The 13,666-nt window shown below is 40.2% G+C and overlaps 3 protein-coding genes across 4 annotated transcripts; all 3 read left to right on the top strand.

Annotated features, from left to right (window-relative positions):
- Positions 1–638: 638 nt before the first annotated feature.
- LOC103313545 (titin) lies at positions 639–6,472 on the top strand. Of its 2 annotated transcripts, XM_064355765.1 has the most exons (7): positions 639–1,480; positions 1,567–1,637; positions 1,700–1,755; positions 3,037–3,779; positions 3,888–4,631; positions 4,684–4,956; positions 5,631–6,472. In XM_064355765.1, the coding sequence occupies exons 2-7, from the start codon at positions 1,633–1,635 to the stop codon at positions 6,105–6,107; spliced, it is 2,298 nt and encodes a 765-aa protein (XP_064211835.1). In that variant the 5' UTR covers positions 639–1,480; positions 1,567–1,632; the 3' UTR covers positions 6,108–6,472. The 2 variants fall into 2 exon arrangements, with proteins under 2 accessions (XP_064211835.1, XP_008195268.1); XM_008197046.3 differs by lacking the exon at positions 1,567–1,637 and having other exon boundaries at positions 641–1,480.
- A 525-nt stretch (positions 6,473–6,997) lies between these two features.
- On the top strand, positions 6,998–11,363 carry LOC655783 (uncharacterized protein). The gene is made up of 4 exons (XM_962345.5): positions 6,998–7,164; positions 7,219–7,503; positions 8,952–9,274; positions 9,762–11,363. The coding sequence occupies exons 2-4, from the start codon at positions 7,254–7,256 to the stop codon at positions 10,236–10,238; spliced, it is 1,050 nt and encodes a 349-aa protein (XP_967438.2). The 5' UTR covers positions 6,998–7,164; positions 7,219–7,253; the 3' UTR covers positions 10,239–11,363.
- Positions 11,364–11,478: 115 nt separating this feature from the next.
- LOC655693 (guanine nucleotide-binding protein G(s) subunit alpha) lies at positions 11,479–13,586 on the top strand. Its single transcript, XM_962254.4, has 6 exons — positions 11,479–11,829; positions 11,876–12,043; positions 12,088–12,266; positions 12,313–12,563; positions 12,610–12,728; positions 12,780–13,586. The coding sequence occupies exons 1-6, from the start codon at positions 11,479–11,481 to the stop codon at positions 12,948–12,950; spliced, it is 1,239 nt and encodes a 412-aa protein (XP_967347.2). The 3' UTR covers positions 12,951–13,586.
- The last annotated feature ends 80 nt before the right edge of the window (positions 13,587–13,666 follow it).

The raw sequence follows: 13,666 nt of genomic DNA on the forward strand, positions 1-13,666 counted from the left end.
AGCCTAAAATTTATTGCACCCCTATAATCTTAATACAATACCCTTCACAACAATAGAATTTGGGTTCCTACAGGTAGTTTCAAGGGTTTATTGCCCTGATGGTTTTCTAAGAAACGGGTGCTTTCCATGGAAATAGTTAAGACATTCAGTAAACATTTTAAAACAAAATAGACCTTATGCTCTGAACTCATTAACGAATTCGCAACTAGATGCAAGTCATTTTAACACACCTTGTATTTTCTTAATTGCCGATGGATTTTGTTATTGCTTCACTAAATTGTGTTGGCGCATAACCATTAAGTTACTTGTTACCTTCACCCACCCACCAACAGAATTTAGCCAAGTACTACATCAAATCTACAATTAATTTATAATATTAGAGAAAAGAGAATTTTATGAATTTTTGATTCAAAATAGGTTACAAAAAACCTAGCATTTTGTAACTCTCTTCAATATTTTTTTGGAAGATAAATAGTTAAATAATAATTGATCTGATTAATTTATTCTAAACTGGAACAAGAAAATTAGTTATGTACTCATATTAGATTTAGAAATTGTGAGTTAACTACATAACAAAACGGAAAAAAAAACAGTTAGTTCTTCAAGTTCCGTTTCTAGAGAGAGAGTCGGAGACAAAGATCCAAAGTAGGTAGACGATAACTCGGTAAAAATAAACCAACACAAGGAATAGAGAACTTGCTTTATCCGTTTGAATCTCGCTGAACAATGGAAAGCTTTTTGCTGCGATAACTTGAGTTAATCAGCATTGAAGTTGACATGAAATTTACATTTTTACAAAGCAACATTACATTAATCAACCGGTTTAGAAAACCTGAATCATCGTTATGCTAATGAGCTTTCACAATAACCACCTAGCAACAGTTGTGTAACTGCTTAGCTCCTAACTTGGATTCGCATTAATTAATGCTATAGTTGCGTTCAAATAGCGTAAAACGCAATGTGGCACAGCAGGGAGAAGTTACTGACCTCCCCCCTAGCAAAGTTACCAACTCGTAACAAACCTCCAGCAATTGGTCTAACGGTGATAAAAACAGCAGTACGTTATCTAATCGCAGTTCAAGGCTGCGTACCAGCGATGTATAACTCCGCATAAATTAAGTGGTAACCCGAAATAACGATAATCCCCCGAATGGTATGTTTGTGAAGCGCAATTATTCTCCTCCCCCTCCCCTCCCTGCGCCTTGCCCGGCTCCGCTGCCAGTGTTTCACGTCGAACAAAGGAGTTTCACCGCTGTTTCACTCACTCGCGCCCCCACTCCTCGTGGTTTTGAATGGTTCTCGTGGTTCTCCGCTTGCGCTTGCCCCACCACCGCCAGCAACCATCAAACTGTTCCCCTTGTACCCCCTATGTCGTTGGTGTTCTCATTTCATCCGCGTATTCGGTCGAAAGTGGCGTTTTTCGGGCTCTCCTTCACGATTCGAGCTGATCGGATGCGGCACGTTCTCGCCGACAATGCTTGTGAGTATTTAGTCGGCAGTTAACGAGGCTTTTGCGCATTCACGACTGTTTATTTGTTTGTTCGAATTCGCCGCCGGATTTTCTAGCTTTTTACGGTTTGATGACAGTTGACCGGGCCATTAGTTATTGACATTGACACCGATTGATTGACAATGACGTATGATGATTTATCAACGATTGAAAATGACCTGTTCTAGCTTTTGATTTTTTTCGTTTCAGACCAAAAATGAAAACCGCTGGGGATGTTTCGAACGAGGCGACGGCCTTGGACACTGGTGAGTGGCTTTTTTACCACCAAGTGCTAATCGGTTATAACACCCCCCACCACTACTTCAATTAACTGCTATGGAGGAGCTTCAAAAAAGTTTGAGCGGAGAGCTTTTAATTATGTGTTGCATAATTTTCAAAGTTGAATGCTGGCTTATCACATTTTTTATTAAATTATCTATTTATAAACTGACATTATCATTGTCAGTTGTAACATCACTGTCATTTTCCACATTTATCAATTTTATTCGAATTGACAGATTTTTATTTACTGACTTGATTGCTTTACCGAATGTTATGAGCGTTTTTTTTATAAAACCTAAAGTGCTTTTATTATTTTTTTTTCATTAAAACAGTATCTACAAAAATTAATGGTTTTTCATCAAAGCTTTTATAACTTATAACAATTGACGTTTTGTCAATTTAATAGTCGAAATTGTTGAGCGGTTAGTGAATAAAAAACTCAGTTTTAATGTTTAATATCAGCTCATGTCAAAATAAAGTATAGAATTTATTCTTTATACTTGTAATAGTAGGTAAAAATAGACGAAATTTATATTTTATCAAAAAGTAAGAGAAAAAAGCTTTTATCTTACAGATGCAGTATTTTAAGGTACATTATACCTTGTTTTCAGTGAGAGAAATCAAATTTAATTTCTCTCACAAGAGAGATAAAGTTATCAGTTCTACTCACAAGTGAGTAAATAAAGTAACCATTGTTACCGGGTGTCTCCTATAATTTTATGAGGCCTACGCCTGTGAAAAGCAACCAACAATACATATTCCGATAAGAACTCGATTACACATTTTGAAAAAAGTTCTCTAGTTTGGTCACTCATTCAAAAAAAGTTTTTAATTAGTGATTAAAATTTTTGAACCCTCTGTAATAAATCAGGATTCTTTGCTTTTAATAATCGAAGGTTCAAGGAGTCTTAGAATCTTCAAAATTGTGAACTCCCAAATTTCAAGGCTAATATGATTTGTAGTATTTTTAGAAAGACATACATATGGGAACTTTTATCACATGTGTTATGCCTTTCTTTTACGCTGTTGCTGATGGTCAAAATTAATTCCCAAATTTTAACACAATACGTTAGGTGATTCATAATAATCATAATTGAAGAAGCAATAAAACAGTTTGTATTGGGCATATTGATAAAAGTCCCCATAAAAATGGAGTTTTTTTCGATAGTACTTTTTTGATCATCGTTTTTTAGCAATCACGCTAGCCTTGAAATTTAACAGTTGGTAAACTTGAGCTATTAAATTTTTTTTTTCTTTTTTTTTAGAGAGTTTTAGCGACAGTGACGACCTAAACCCCCTGCGATGTTGGGATTGCAACATAAATTTCACAAGTAAACACTTCCTCTACGACCACCTTTTCCACCACATCAAGCAGCCGCAAGTGCAACTCACTCGCGTCCAACTACCGCCCCTCAAAATCACCCTCAAAAGCAAGACCGGAAACAGTTTCGAGATTGTAACTTCGCCGATCAATTCTCCCTTATCGAGCGACAATCTGGCGGAGCTCGAAGAAGAAAAGAGCGAAAGTCAAGAGACGCACGATGAAGAAACGGAAGAGCAGGAAGAAGAAACAAATGTGAATTTTTCGCCGACTTTTGCCGAAGTAAATATACCGGCATCGCCTGCCAATAGTGACAAAATCGACGAAGTGATGGGGGATGGGTCCGAATGTGGGAGTATTCCGGGGGCGGAGCCGACGCCGCCTCCAGAGCCTTCGGCCGATTATCCCAAGATTAGGATTAAGACGACCGGACTGCTCAAGGAACCCTTGACTATCACGGAGATTACTGATGATAATCCCGAGGGAGAGATAAATGAAGCGAGAGAGGAGGGGAAAAGGGATAATGGGTGGAATAATTCCATGGAGGATCCCTTGAAGTTGCCAGGGACTGATGATATACTCTCCATTTTTAATAACAATGAAAGGGCCAAGGACTTTGGGTTCACGACCAGCGATAGCGAGTTTATCCCGCTGGATCGATTGGACGACAGGAACAGGGGGGCTTTGGTAAGGATTTAACAAACTAACAATAACTCAGAATTGCCAACATATTTTATTATTCTAAGTTTTGAGAACTGCTAGTCTAACTAAATTTAAAAACGTATTTCTTTCCAGCAATTGTACAACCAGAACCAGATGAACCAAAACCCCTTGAACAGCCTGGCGGGCCTTCCCATGGAGGCTCTAGCCCAGCAGGTGTCCCGCCTCCAACCCGGGGGCAATGGAATGCACCAACAAAACGTCCTCATCAACATCCAACAATTCCCCCAAGCACCACCACCTCACCCTCCTCCCTACCAACCTCCCCACATGTACCATCCCCCACCACAACCCATGTACCCTCAACCATACCAGCCGTACCAACCGCCCAACCCTATGTACTACCCGCCTGCCAGCGGTTACCCCCAACACATGCCCCCACCCCCTCAACCCCAAATGCCCCCAATGGGCCAACCGCCCCAAATGGTACAACCCCCATCGTCCCAAGCCCAGCAAAACCCACCGTACCGGCCCATGGGGCCCCGCCAACAGCCCCCACCCAGACAGATGCAACCGCAGCGAATGCCCGGTCCAGCCATGAACCAGCGACAACCCATGGTGAGGCAAAGAGCCCCAATGGTACGTCCCAGAGGCGGTGGCATGACCGCAGTGCGCAGCATCAGACCCAGAATGCCGGTCCAGAACGGCCACGTGAGGCATCCACCCGTTAAAAGAACCCAAGAGCAAATCCAAGCCCTTCAAGCGAAGAAAAAACGTCTAGATGTTCTAACACCGGATAAAGACGACGAGGATTGTCAAGTGATTTGCATGCAACCCAAAAATACAGATGGGGGGTTACCCCAAATTGAGAGCGTCCAGGTTTGTAGTGATTTATCGATTGGTAAGGTTCGTATAACAGAATGTTATTTAGGGTGGTACGGCTGAACCGTCCGAAAGTAGTGTAATGCATCTCTCCGATTCTATAACTCTGTCGGTTCGGAATCCGCAACCGAGGCCTCAAAGCCCCAAAAAGGCCGATGCTAAGGCCGTGGCTAATATTTTGGCAACGCGGGGAATCACCGTAACGGCCACTCCCAAGCCCAAGGAGAAAAACGATACTCAGAAAAATGCTTCCTCGATTCCGGCGCAACTTAACCTCAACTCGGCCGTCAGCATTATTCCATCAGCCAAAAATAATAACAAGGTAGGTAATTTACCCATTTTTTGGTTTTTAGTTAACAAGTTGCGTCTTTAATTTATTGATACCAACCTTATAAAAATTTGTTTTTTTGCACTGCGAGTAAACGAAAAAAACTAGTACCGCACCAAATTTCTGTTTTTCCATAAAATTGTTTTGTTATATTTTTGAAGAGTCAGTGTTTACGTCTATAACTAACTAAGAATATTTACACTTACCGGAGGCGAGTTGTGAAAATCTTGGTGTCTCCAAATAACCAAAAACAAATCCACCAAGCATTTGCTAACACACAAAGTAAAACTGTTTATTAGCACAGTTGTTAGTTTAACACTTTTAAAATGCAATATAGCCAAATCTTTAATTACAACACTGCACCTAATAATACTAAACAGCCCGCCATTACGAAAGTTTTAGTGATTTTAATGTTTTTAGTACTATATGTAAAAAAGCGCACCCTACAGAACATTTAATGAGTTTCATTTTAAATCAGGTTTTTGGATTAAATTTTTTTTTCTTTAAACTTCCTTTATTATAATTCTGGAACTCTATGATAATCTTAAAAATGTGCCACTTTCCATGAGTATAATTTTTTCAGTGAAAAACACTAAAATATAAGAAACAAATAATGGGAATTGTTGTCTTAATTTTTATCTTTAATTTTGTTTTAAATAATTTTTTAGCCCAATCCCTCGGGCAAAGACCCTCATCTTCCCACCGTCGACTTAACCGACGACACTTCCTCCGTCTCCCAGCAAATGAAGCCTTCCGTCCCGGCCCAGAAGCCGGCCCAACGGCAGGGGCTGCCCTTCAGATGCGACCTGTGCCCAGCGCAGTACCCCAACGCTATAGGTTTGAGCAAACACCGGCAGAACTACCACAAGACCAACAGCGGCATGTGCGAGATCGGCGTGCCTTTGGTCAACTTGAAACAGCCGGGCATTTTCCAAAAATTGAGCTCGCTGGGTATTTTCAACTATATTCCCCTTCCGTCGTCGGGCCCTGACGGCATGTTCGCATTGCCCATTATCAATGCGCGAAACCCCGGCAATGTGGCGGCCCTGGGGGCCACCACCATGCTCACTTTGGGGCCCGTCAGGAACATACCGCGCCCCCAAGTGAATGGCACGCATCAAGGTGCCAATAAACAAAGCAAATGAGTATTGTGTTCCGTGAACACGTGTAAATAAGAGTTTATATTGTAACAATATGGTTTTGTTTTATTGTATATTACAAGGAACTTCTAAGTTAGTGGATGAAATTGTAGTCTTCTGAAACAGTTTTTGCCTGTTTTTTGCTTTTTTACCTATTTATTGTATTATTCAAATGGACTGATTATGAAATTAACGGCGCGTGTGCAATTTTTTATGTAATTAGCTCTTTTGTTCAAAGATCTTAGGCAAGTATCAAAAAAGTTACTACATTTTAGTTTTTTGCGTGGTCTTGTGTCGATTACAAAAGGGCTACATGTATGTATTTTTTGTATCATTGAGTAACTTTGTGATAAAATAAATAGTATTTTTCAGTGGGTTGTTTACTTTTACCCTCCCTCATTCTCCATACTCCATACCTTTGCTAGAGTGAGTTTAAAAAAACTTTTTCATTTTTATGAAACTATTAAAATTTTGAGCAAAAAAAATTAAAAATTTTAAATCTCGCGAAAAGCTGGTATAACACCACTTTTACGTTTTGAGTTAGAATATACATTTTTATATTGAAGATTTTTTTTTCGCGGCCATTTTGAGCCCAAATTTCCATCTCTGAAGGTGTGGCTAAAAGTGGATTTTTGCAAAGTTGTTTTTTTATTTTGCGTCATACAGGTGGTTTCCACGTGTAAAATTTGCCACTGTCCTCGCCGCCCCCGCATTTCCACCAACAATAGGCATTGTGGGGCTGTCAGCCGCCCCATTATTGAAAAACAATCCCTCCTTATCACCTCTACTGTCCGCAATACCCCGTCTTTCGCCCTCCATCGCCTTCACTGCATTTTTGCAGACAAGACAACACTCCTAAACCACTCTCCAGCAGTTTATTGTAATTTCAATTTTCAAATTCGAAACCCTGCGCATGTGCGACACGCAATCAGCTGGAGCAGAAGAAATGGCTCCTAGCACTCGGTCAGTGGTGTAATTCGCTCATTAACAGCAAAAATTCCCTCGAATTATGTGATAAAAACCACTTGGGGCACCTCCGACACAGCCCTGGCCAACGAGTTGTGTGAGTTTTCCCCCCCTCTTGCCCTCTTCCAGTGCGGTAATCCGCCCCTTGCAGGAGTAGCGATGTGAAGGAGTCTCCCAGCCCCCACGATGGCCACCATGATGTACCCCACTTTGACCAAGTCGCAAAGCATGCGTTCGAAGCGCAAGTCTGCAGTGGAGCTCCTCGCCGAGAGTAAGCCCTTCTACGTGAAGTCAGAAATTGTGAGGGACACCACACAGGCCATCCCCACGCGGCTGCCCAACCCGGGGCCCCTGGGATACGGGGGCTACAACAGGAGCAAGTCGGTCAACGTGGCGCCCCACGGAACCAACTACAGGCCCACCACACTGCCCCAGTGTAAGTCATGTGGGAAGTAGGTGTGGGGTTCCCAGAAATGTTTGTAAATAACGAGCTATGGCCCGGAACAATCGGCCAACGAAGACAATGAACTAGTTATGATGGCGTGTTAATTGCGAAATGCTGATTGTGTTACCCACAATTTTTTTAACCAGCAGTTGAAAAGACTATAGTTTCAAAAATTTGAGAAAAATTTCGTGTGAATCCTTAACTATTTTACCGGGTGGCTATTAAAGACTGATTCCTGCCGTCAGATTGGTAACAAGTTATTGTAACATTAATTTATGATTATGGTATGATTATTATAAATAACTTTCAGTTTCTTTGACGTGGAAGAATGAACTTGGTGTTTTTCTTGGTTCTACTTTAATTTTTTACTTTAATTCCACATTTACTTCTTAATATGTATTTTAATTATTTTTCTAGACTTTCTTGGAGTGTGTGCACAGGTTATGCGCCAGTTTGTGTACACTCTGTATGACACAATTTTTAATAGTCACCCGGTATTTAAAGATAAAATGTTCGTAATAATGTTCGGAATTGATTCATTTTCACATAAATTTCAATCAATTGTTAAAATAATTCCAAGAGAGTTTTATAAATGGGTCAGGGTTACAAACCGGCTAGTTTAAATGTTGACAGTGATAAGATATTAATAGGTTATTGACAAACGTCGGTTTATGGTCATTTATAAATAAAAACAAGGAGATAGCATTGTTTGTGTCGCAGTGAAAGACTGCCGCCTCATTAAACAACTATTATCTATCGACAATATTTCTCTTATTGCAACTAGTATATTATTTTTTGTAATATTTTCGTAGGGACCTTTAAAAATAGAATGACCTACTTGTGAACTTCATGTGAATGGGGAAAGGTCAGTGGTTTCTGGATGTGAAAAGGGAAACAAAACACCTACATACATAATTGAGAATTTTATAGCGGAGTTCATTTAACTGTCTAGTCAAAGAATAAAACGTTAGCAGTAGCTATTTTAATAACACGAATTGTGCAAATGAATAATGCAATTTTTTATGGGCAAATACGTGATTTATGTGTCGAATAAATTTTACGTAATGTAAGGCATTTTTTAGAAAATCGAAAAAATTAGCATGCGAATGAATATTTCAAAAGCGATTTATCACGCAATAGAATTTACCGGTGTGTCGATAAGAAACGGTATTAAAAAGTGTGTTTTCTTTACATTTTGTATTCAGTTTTTAAGAAAATAATTATTTTGATCGAAGCATCGTGTTACCGTCTTTTATTTTTGGCTTATAAACAAAAGTTTATAGAAATGTTCAAAATCTAAGCTCGTAAATAACCATGATTGAGTGAACGGCCCTAAAATAGCAAACATTTGTAATGGCCCATGAGCTAAAAATTAAGTTGGCAACATCATAAATCTTTTGTTTGATTCACTGTGGCCAACTTATTTTTTTTTATTTCAGATATGGCCGTATCCCCCTCCCGCTCCCTGCCACCCCTTTCGCACCGCCGTTCGGTGCATTTGGGCAGCAACGACCTTCTCCAAAACAAATTACGGCAGTTGTTAGTTTGTGATAGTGCGGAGGAATTAAGTGTCGAACAGATGGCACCTCTGAGTCCTCCCGCCGAATACGCACAAAGGTGTCACAAAAGCCTTCCAGATCTTCACTGCAGAGCTGAACCTAGTTCGAATAAAAGTAGCAACAAGAGTCTTTCCAATAGGGACAGTGGGGGCTCCAGTGGACATTACACGCAACGGAGCGAACCGGCACCGCCCCCGAGACAGGTAACCACTTTTTAAATTATATTTTTTGCGTTTCTTGGAACATTGTTACGATACGCAACTTTTTATTTGTTAAGGTTGGTATGAGATCGACGTTTTGACACTCATTTTCGCAAATTCTTTCTGAATTTTCTCTAAGAGTTGTTTGGAGAATTTTTGTAGATTATTTATGTCTTGGCTTCGTTTTTATACACTCTAGATTTTTTTTTCTAAAGCCTAGGTCTGAAACCCTAACTTTTCTTTGCATTATTTTATAAATACACTTTCAGATTCTTTTATAATTTCTTCTTCACATACTTCTTTACAGTTATTATTTTCTAGACTCTACTAAAAATAAATTATTATGAACTGTTCTACGTTCTACAAATTCTTTTTAGTGTGCCCTCTTGTGTTCTTTCCAGAATCTTTCTAAATACAAAATTTTCCAATTTTTTTGTTTCTTATGAAGATAGAGTAATAATGTATCATGTGAAAAAAAAATTTTTGGTAGTTTTTGCAGGACAGCCGTCGCGACTCCGGCTCCAGCACGCAGCATAGCGGGGGCAGCTCGTACTACTGCTGCCAGGAGCCCGATTGCCGCGCCCGGCAAGCTTACCCACCCCCCTCGACTTTCAAGCGTCAGAAATGCCTTCGATACAAACGTGATCGGCCAATCCTTCGCTCGAAATCGGACATCAGCGACCGGTATTGGCGCCCCCCGGAGCAGCCGCCCACCAGCCACCTGGAGCAGTTCTTCGAGCACCTGGGGATGACCAGCGACAGCTACGAGGAGATGCTGACCAATAGCCGGTCGTCGGAAAGCCCCGTCTTCTTCTCGGACGTCTCCACCGTGGACTCCAGCAGACCGCTCGACAATGTCGATTACTGCCCCTCGTCGTTCAGAACCAGCGAGCCGCCTTCGATAGTCGAACGCAATGCCCGCATCATCAAATGGCTGTGTAACTGTCGAAAATCGCAGTTGACGTGAACGTACATTCCTCACAATCACACAAATGACGCGCGCGAATTTATACATTCATAGCATTTTAATTCTTTGGGGGGGAAGTACCGCAGTGTGGCACGAACAATAATTCGAATCAATCAAAGCGACTTGACACGTACCAAAATTTCTGTTGTGATAATTTTTTGTTGTTTTAGGTAGGAGCGAAAAACGGGAAAGAATAAACTGCTATGAGGCGCAACGGACAGTTTAGCTCGAACAACGGTTTGTTGAGTGAATTAAATATTTTTTATTGTTCCAAACATACTGTGCGTCTAGTAAAAACTATCCTTATCCATTTTTAGTTGCAAATTGCTCAAATGAAACCAAAACTGCCTTTGTAATTGTCGTGGCCGCCTAGGTCATGCGATTTGTAGTGATAGTCGTTATCAGTATTTTAATCATTCCCTCCTTTTTATTTCGATGTTTCACTCGACAAAGATTCAGACAATAAGAGCTAAACTGTGCGTTGGCATTCCCACAATGTCACTGTTTTGACTCGTTGTGTGTTCTAATGTAATTAGATGACTAAACTTTTTTACTTTGAGAAGTAGAACGAATTTCTACGTGGATCAATATATTACTCGATTAAAAGTGATAACAATATGCTTATTAAGATACGAATGTTTCTTCAAAGCTATTATCGAATTCGTGTATTGTGAATAAACATAATCAGTGATGAATTAGCAATGTTGAATATTTAAATGTAATCATGTTTAATTGTTTTCCTTACATTCGCACGTTGAGGTGTCTGATCTGTTTCTCTCTCACAGTATTTTTTCGGCTTGCCTAATCGTTTCTTAAATAATTTAGCAATAATCCCGAATTAATCATAGGTTTTATCGAGCTAACAGCTCCTGTTAATCAGTTAATTGAAATAATATGTTTAACGTTTTTATAGTTTGGGTCAAATTAACACGAACGTGTTAATTAATCGCGAATACATGTGTACATACATAGTTATAGCTTCTAGTTAAGTACCCATGTAATGGACTGCTGTTAGTTACGGTGCTGTGCATCGATTCTGTCTAGTCTGTACTTAAATTCTCATTGTTTCAATATAGAGCATAGCTATGTTTACTTAATTCTTACAAAATATATTATTCTGCAATATCCGCCTTTGATTGATAATCCCGGGTACTTCCCCCGACTCCTCTAGGGAATTTCTCGCCACCCAACGTCAACCAACTGTCACGTTGACACGTCGCCTAACCCAACTTATTTGTTTATGATTTTCGGCTTGTTTTTCGCGGTGATTCGACTAGATTTAAGTTCAGGATGTACTATGACTAACAATAAACCAAACTGCGCGTGTTTGTTTCCATTCTTGCCCTGTTGGTACCCCCTGAGCCCCGACGATTTGATCAAGAAGCGGCGCAGCAATGACATCGACAAGCAGATTGCTAAAGACAAGGAGGAGTTTAATAAAACCCTCCGCTTGTTACTGTTGGGGGCCGGGGAGTCAGGCAAGTCCACCATCATCAAACAGATGCAGCTTATCCACGTGGATAAGTTCAGTGATACGGTTAGGAAGCAAAGACGGGACGATATTAGAGACAATCTGGCTGATGCGATAGTGGTAAGTTGGGGGCTGTGCGGCTTTTGGGGCTCAGTGCCGGTTTTAGAGCATACTTGGGGCCATGCCCAAAATCACTCCGCCAGTCAGATTAGATAATGAGAGGCATGAGACAATGGCAAAGTGGGTGCTAGATAACGCAACTAAGCAGGATTTTGATTATCCGAGCCAGTTTTACGAGTTTACGAAAATTTTGTGGAAGGATACAGGCGTTCAGGTGTTGATTTGTTAGTTAGTAGCAGTCTGTAACGAATGTTTTAGGCCACTTTTGAGAGGAGTAACGAATATCAGTTGGTAGACAGTGCTAAGTATTTTTTGGAAAAGATCGACGAAATTGCAAGGGATGATTACATGCCCACTGATCAGGATATTATAAGATGCAGGGTCCTAACTACGGGTATTTACGAACTCTCCTTCCAAGTCAAGGAAATTAATTTCCAGTGAGTTATTTAATTAATTTTTATAAATAACAAAATCAAAATTTAGAATAATCGACGTTGGGGGGCAGCGGGACGAGCGCCGCAAGTGGTTCTTGTGCTTCAATGACGTCACGGCGATTATCTTCGTCACAGCTTGTAGTTCCTATAATTTGGTTTTGCGCGAAGACCCGTCCAAAAACCGCCTCAAAGAGAGCCTCGAATTGTTCAAAATCGTGTGGAACAACCGCTGGTTGTGCCGCATTTCCGTGATAGTGTTCTTAAATAAGCAGGATCTCTTCAGGGAAAAAATCCTCTCAGGTGGGGATTCCCCGCCTGTTTGCGTTAACTGAGTCGGTTGTTTTAGGGCGCAGTAAACTCGAGGACTACTTTCCCGAATATAAAGACTTCAAGACGTCGCACGTGGAACGCGACGAGCATCCCGAGGTGAATCGGGCCAAACATTTTATAAAAAACGAGTTTGAAGTGTGTTTGTTTGTGTTTTTTTGTAGTTGGATTTTGATTGTTGGGTTTCAGAAAATTAGCCGATTGAGCAATCAATCGTTACAGCACCGGTTTTACCCCCATTTCACGTGTGCGGTAGACACTGACGACGTTAAGAGGGTCTTTGATGTGTGTCAAACGGTGTTTGACGACTGTCGCAAAAACATCCAAATCAAGCATCTCATCGAACACGATTTAATGTAACTGTGGTACTTATGCAAGCATTTATTTTTGTTATCTATTGTAGTTTACTTTTATGTTCTCAAAGAACGAAAACTAGTCTAGTCGGTTTCTGATTCAGTATTTGTATGTGATATAGCGAGAGTCGAAATAAAACGCGGTCAAGAGTGCTGTGACATTATGTAAATTAAACAATTGGTATATTTGACAGATTATTGATAGGTGTTGACGTTCATGTCATAGCACCCTTGACCACGCTTACTTGTTAAAACGAATTTTTATGCTTCCTCCAGTGGCGCCTCGGCAGTTCAAAACTAGGCAAAATTGTATCAAAATTGATAAAAATCAATCAGTTAACTACCTGGAAAATTACGTTATTTTGAGGTACAAACCCAAGAAGGAGAAAAGATTCATTACTATTCATTAATTTTAGGTGGAGTCACTTCACCTATTTGATTAAGCGAGTCGCCACTGGCTTTTTTAGTTTTCATCCTGTTATTCGTGCCTTTACACGAACTAAAATCTGGACAAAATTATTTGTGCCTTAATTTATTTTTTTATTGTTTTCTCTAATAAAGATCTGTCTGATCTTAATCTCCCAGTAGTTGAGTATCTCACACTGTAATAAATAAGTCAATAAATTAACTGCGGCTAAGCCTAGATTTGTGTTTTTTTTCCATTCCTAATGAGAATTTAGTATGGGTTGTGAGCAGCCCTGAGACCCCGATTTAAGGAAAGAC

The sequence above is a fragment of the Tribolium castaneum genome, chromosome 3, assembly GCF_031307605.1.
Source record: "Tribolium castaneum strain GA2 chromosome 3, icTriCast1.1, whole genome shotgun sequence".
In the NCBI taxonomy this organism is placed as follows: Eukaryota; Metazoa; Arthropoda; class Insecta; order Coleoptera; family Tenebrionidae; genus Tribolium; species Tribolium castaneum.

Excerpts from the sequence above, each read along its gene's own strand:
- LOC103313545 (XM_064355765.1), top strand. Across the intron at positions 4,632-4,683 it reads CCCAAATTGAGAGCGTCCAG|GGTGGTACGGCTGAACCGTC; the intron begins GTTTGTAGTGAT and ends AATGTTATTTAG. Across the intron at positions 4,957-5,630 it reads CAGCCAAAAATAATAACAAG|CCCAATCCCTCGGGCAAAGA; the intron begins GTAGGTAATTTA and ends ATAATTTTTTAG.
- LOC655783 (XM_962345.5), top strand. The coding sequence starts at position 7,254 with ATGGCCACCATGATGTACCCCACTTTGACCAAGTCGCAAAGCATGCGT. Across the intron at positions 7,504-8,951 it reads GCCCACCACACTGCCCCAGT|ATATGGCCGTATCCCCCTCC; the intron begins GTAAGTCATGTG and ends TTTTTATTTCAG. Across the intron at positions 9,275-9,761 it reads CGGCACCGCCCCCGAGACAG|TTTTTGCAGGACAGCCGTCG; the intron begins GTAACCACTTTT and ends AATTTTTGGTAG.
- LOC655693 (XM_962254.4), top strand. The coding sequence starts at position 11,479 with ATGATTTTCGGCTTGTTTTTCGCGGTGATTCGACTAGATTTAAGTTCA. Across the intron at positions 11,830-11,875 it reads ATCTGGCTGATGCGATAGTG|AGCATACTTGGGGCCATGCC; the intron begins GTAAGTTGGGGG and ends TGCCGGTTTTAG. Across the intron at positions 12,044-12,087 it reads GGAAGGATACAGGCGTTCAG|GCCACTTTTGAGAGGAGTAA; the intron begins GTGTTGATTTGT and ends CGAATGTTTTAG.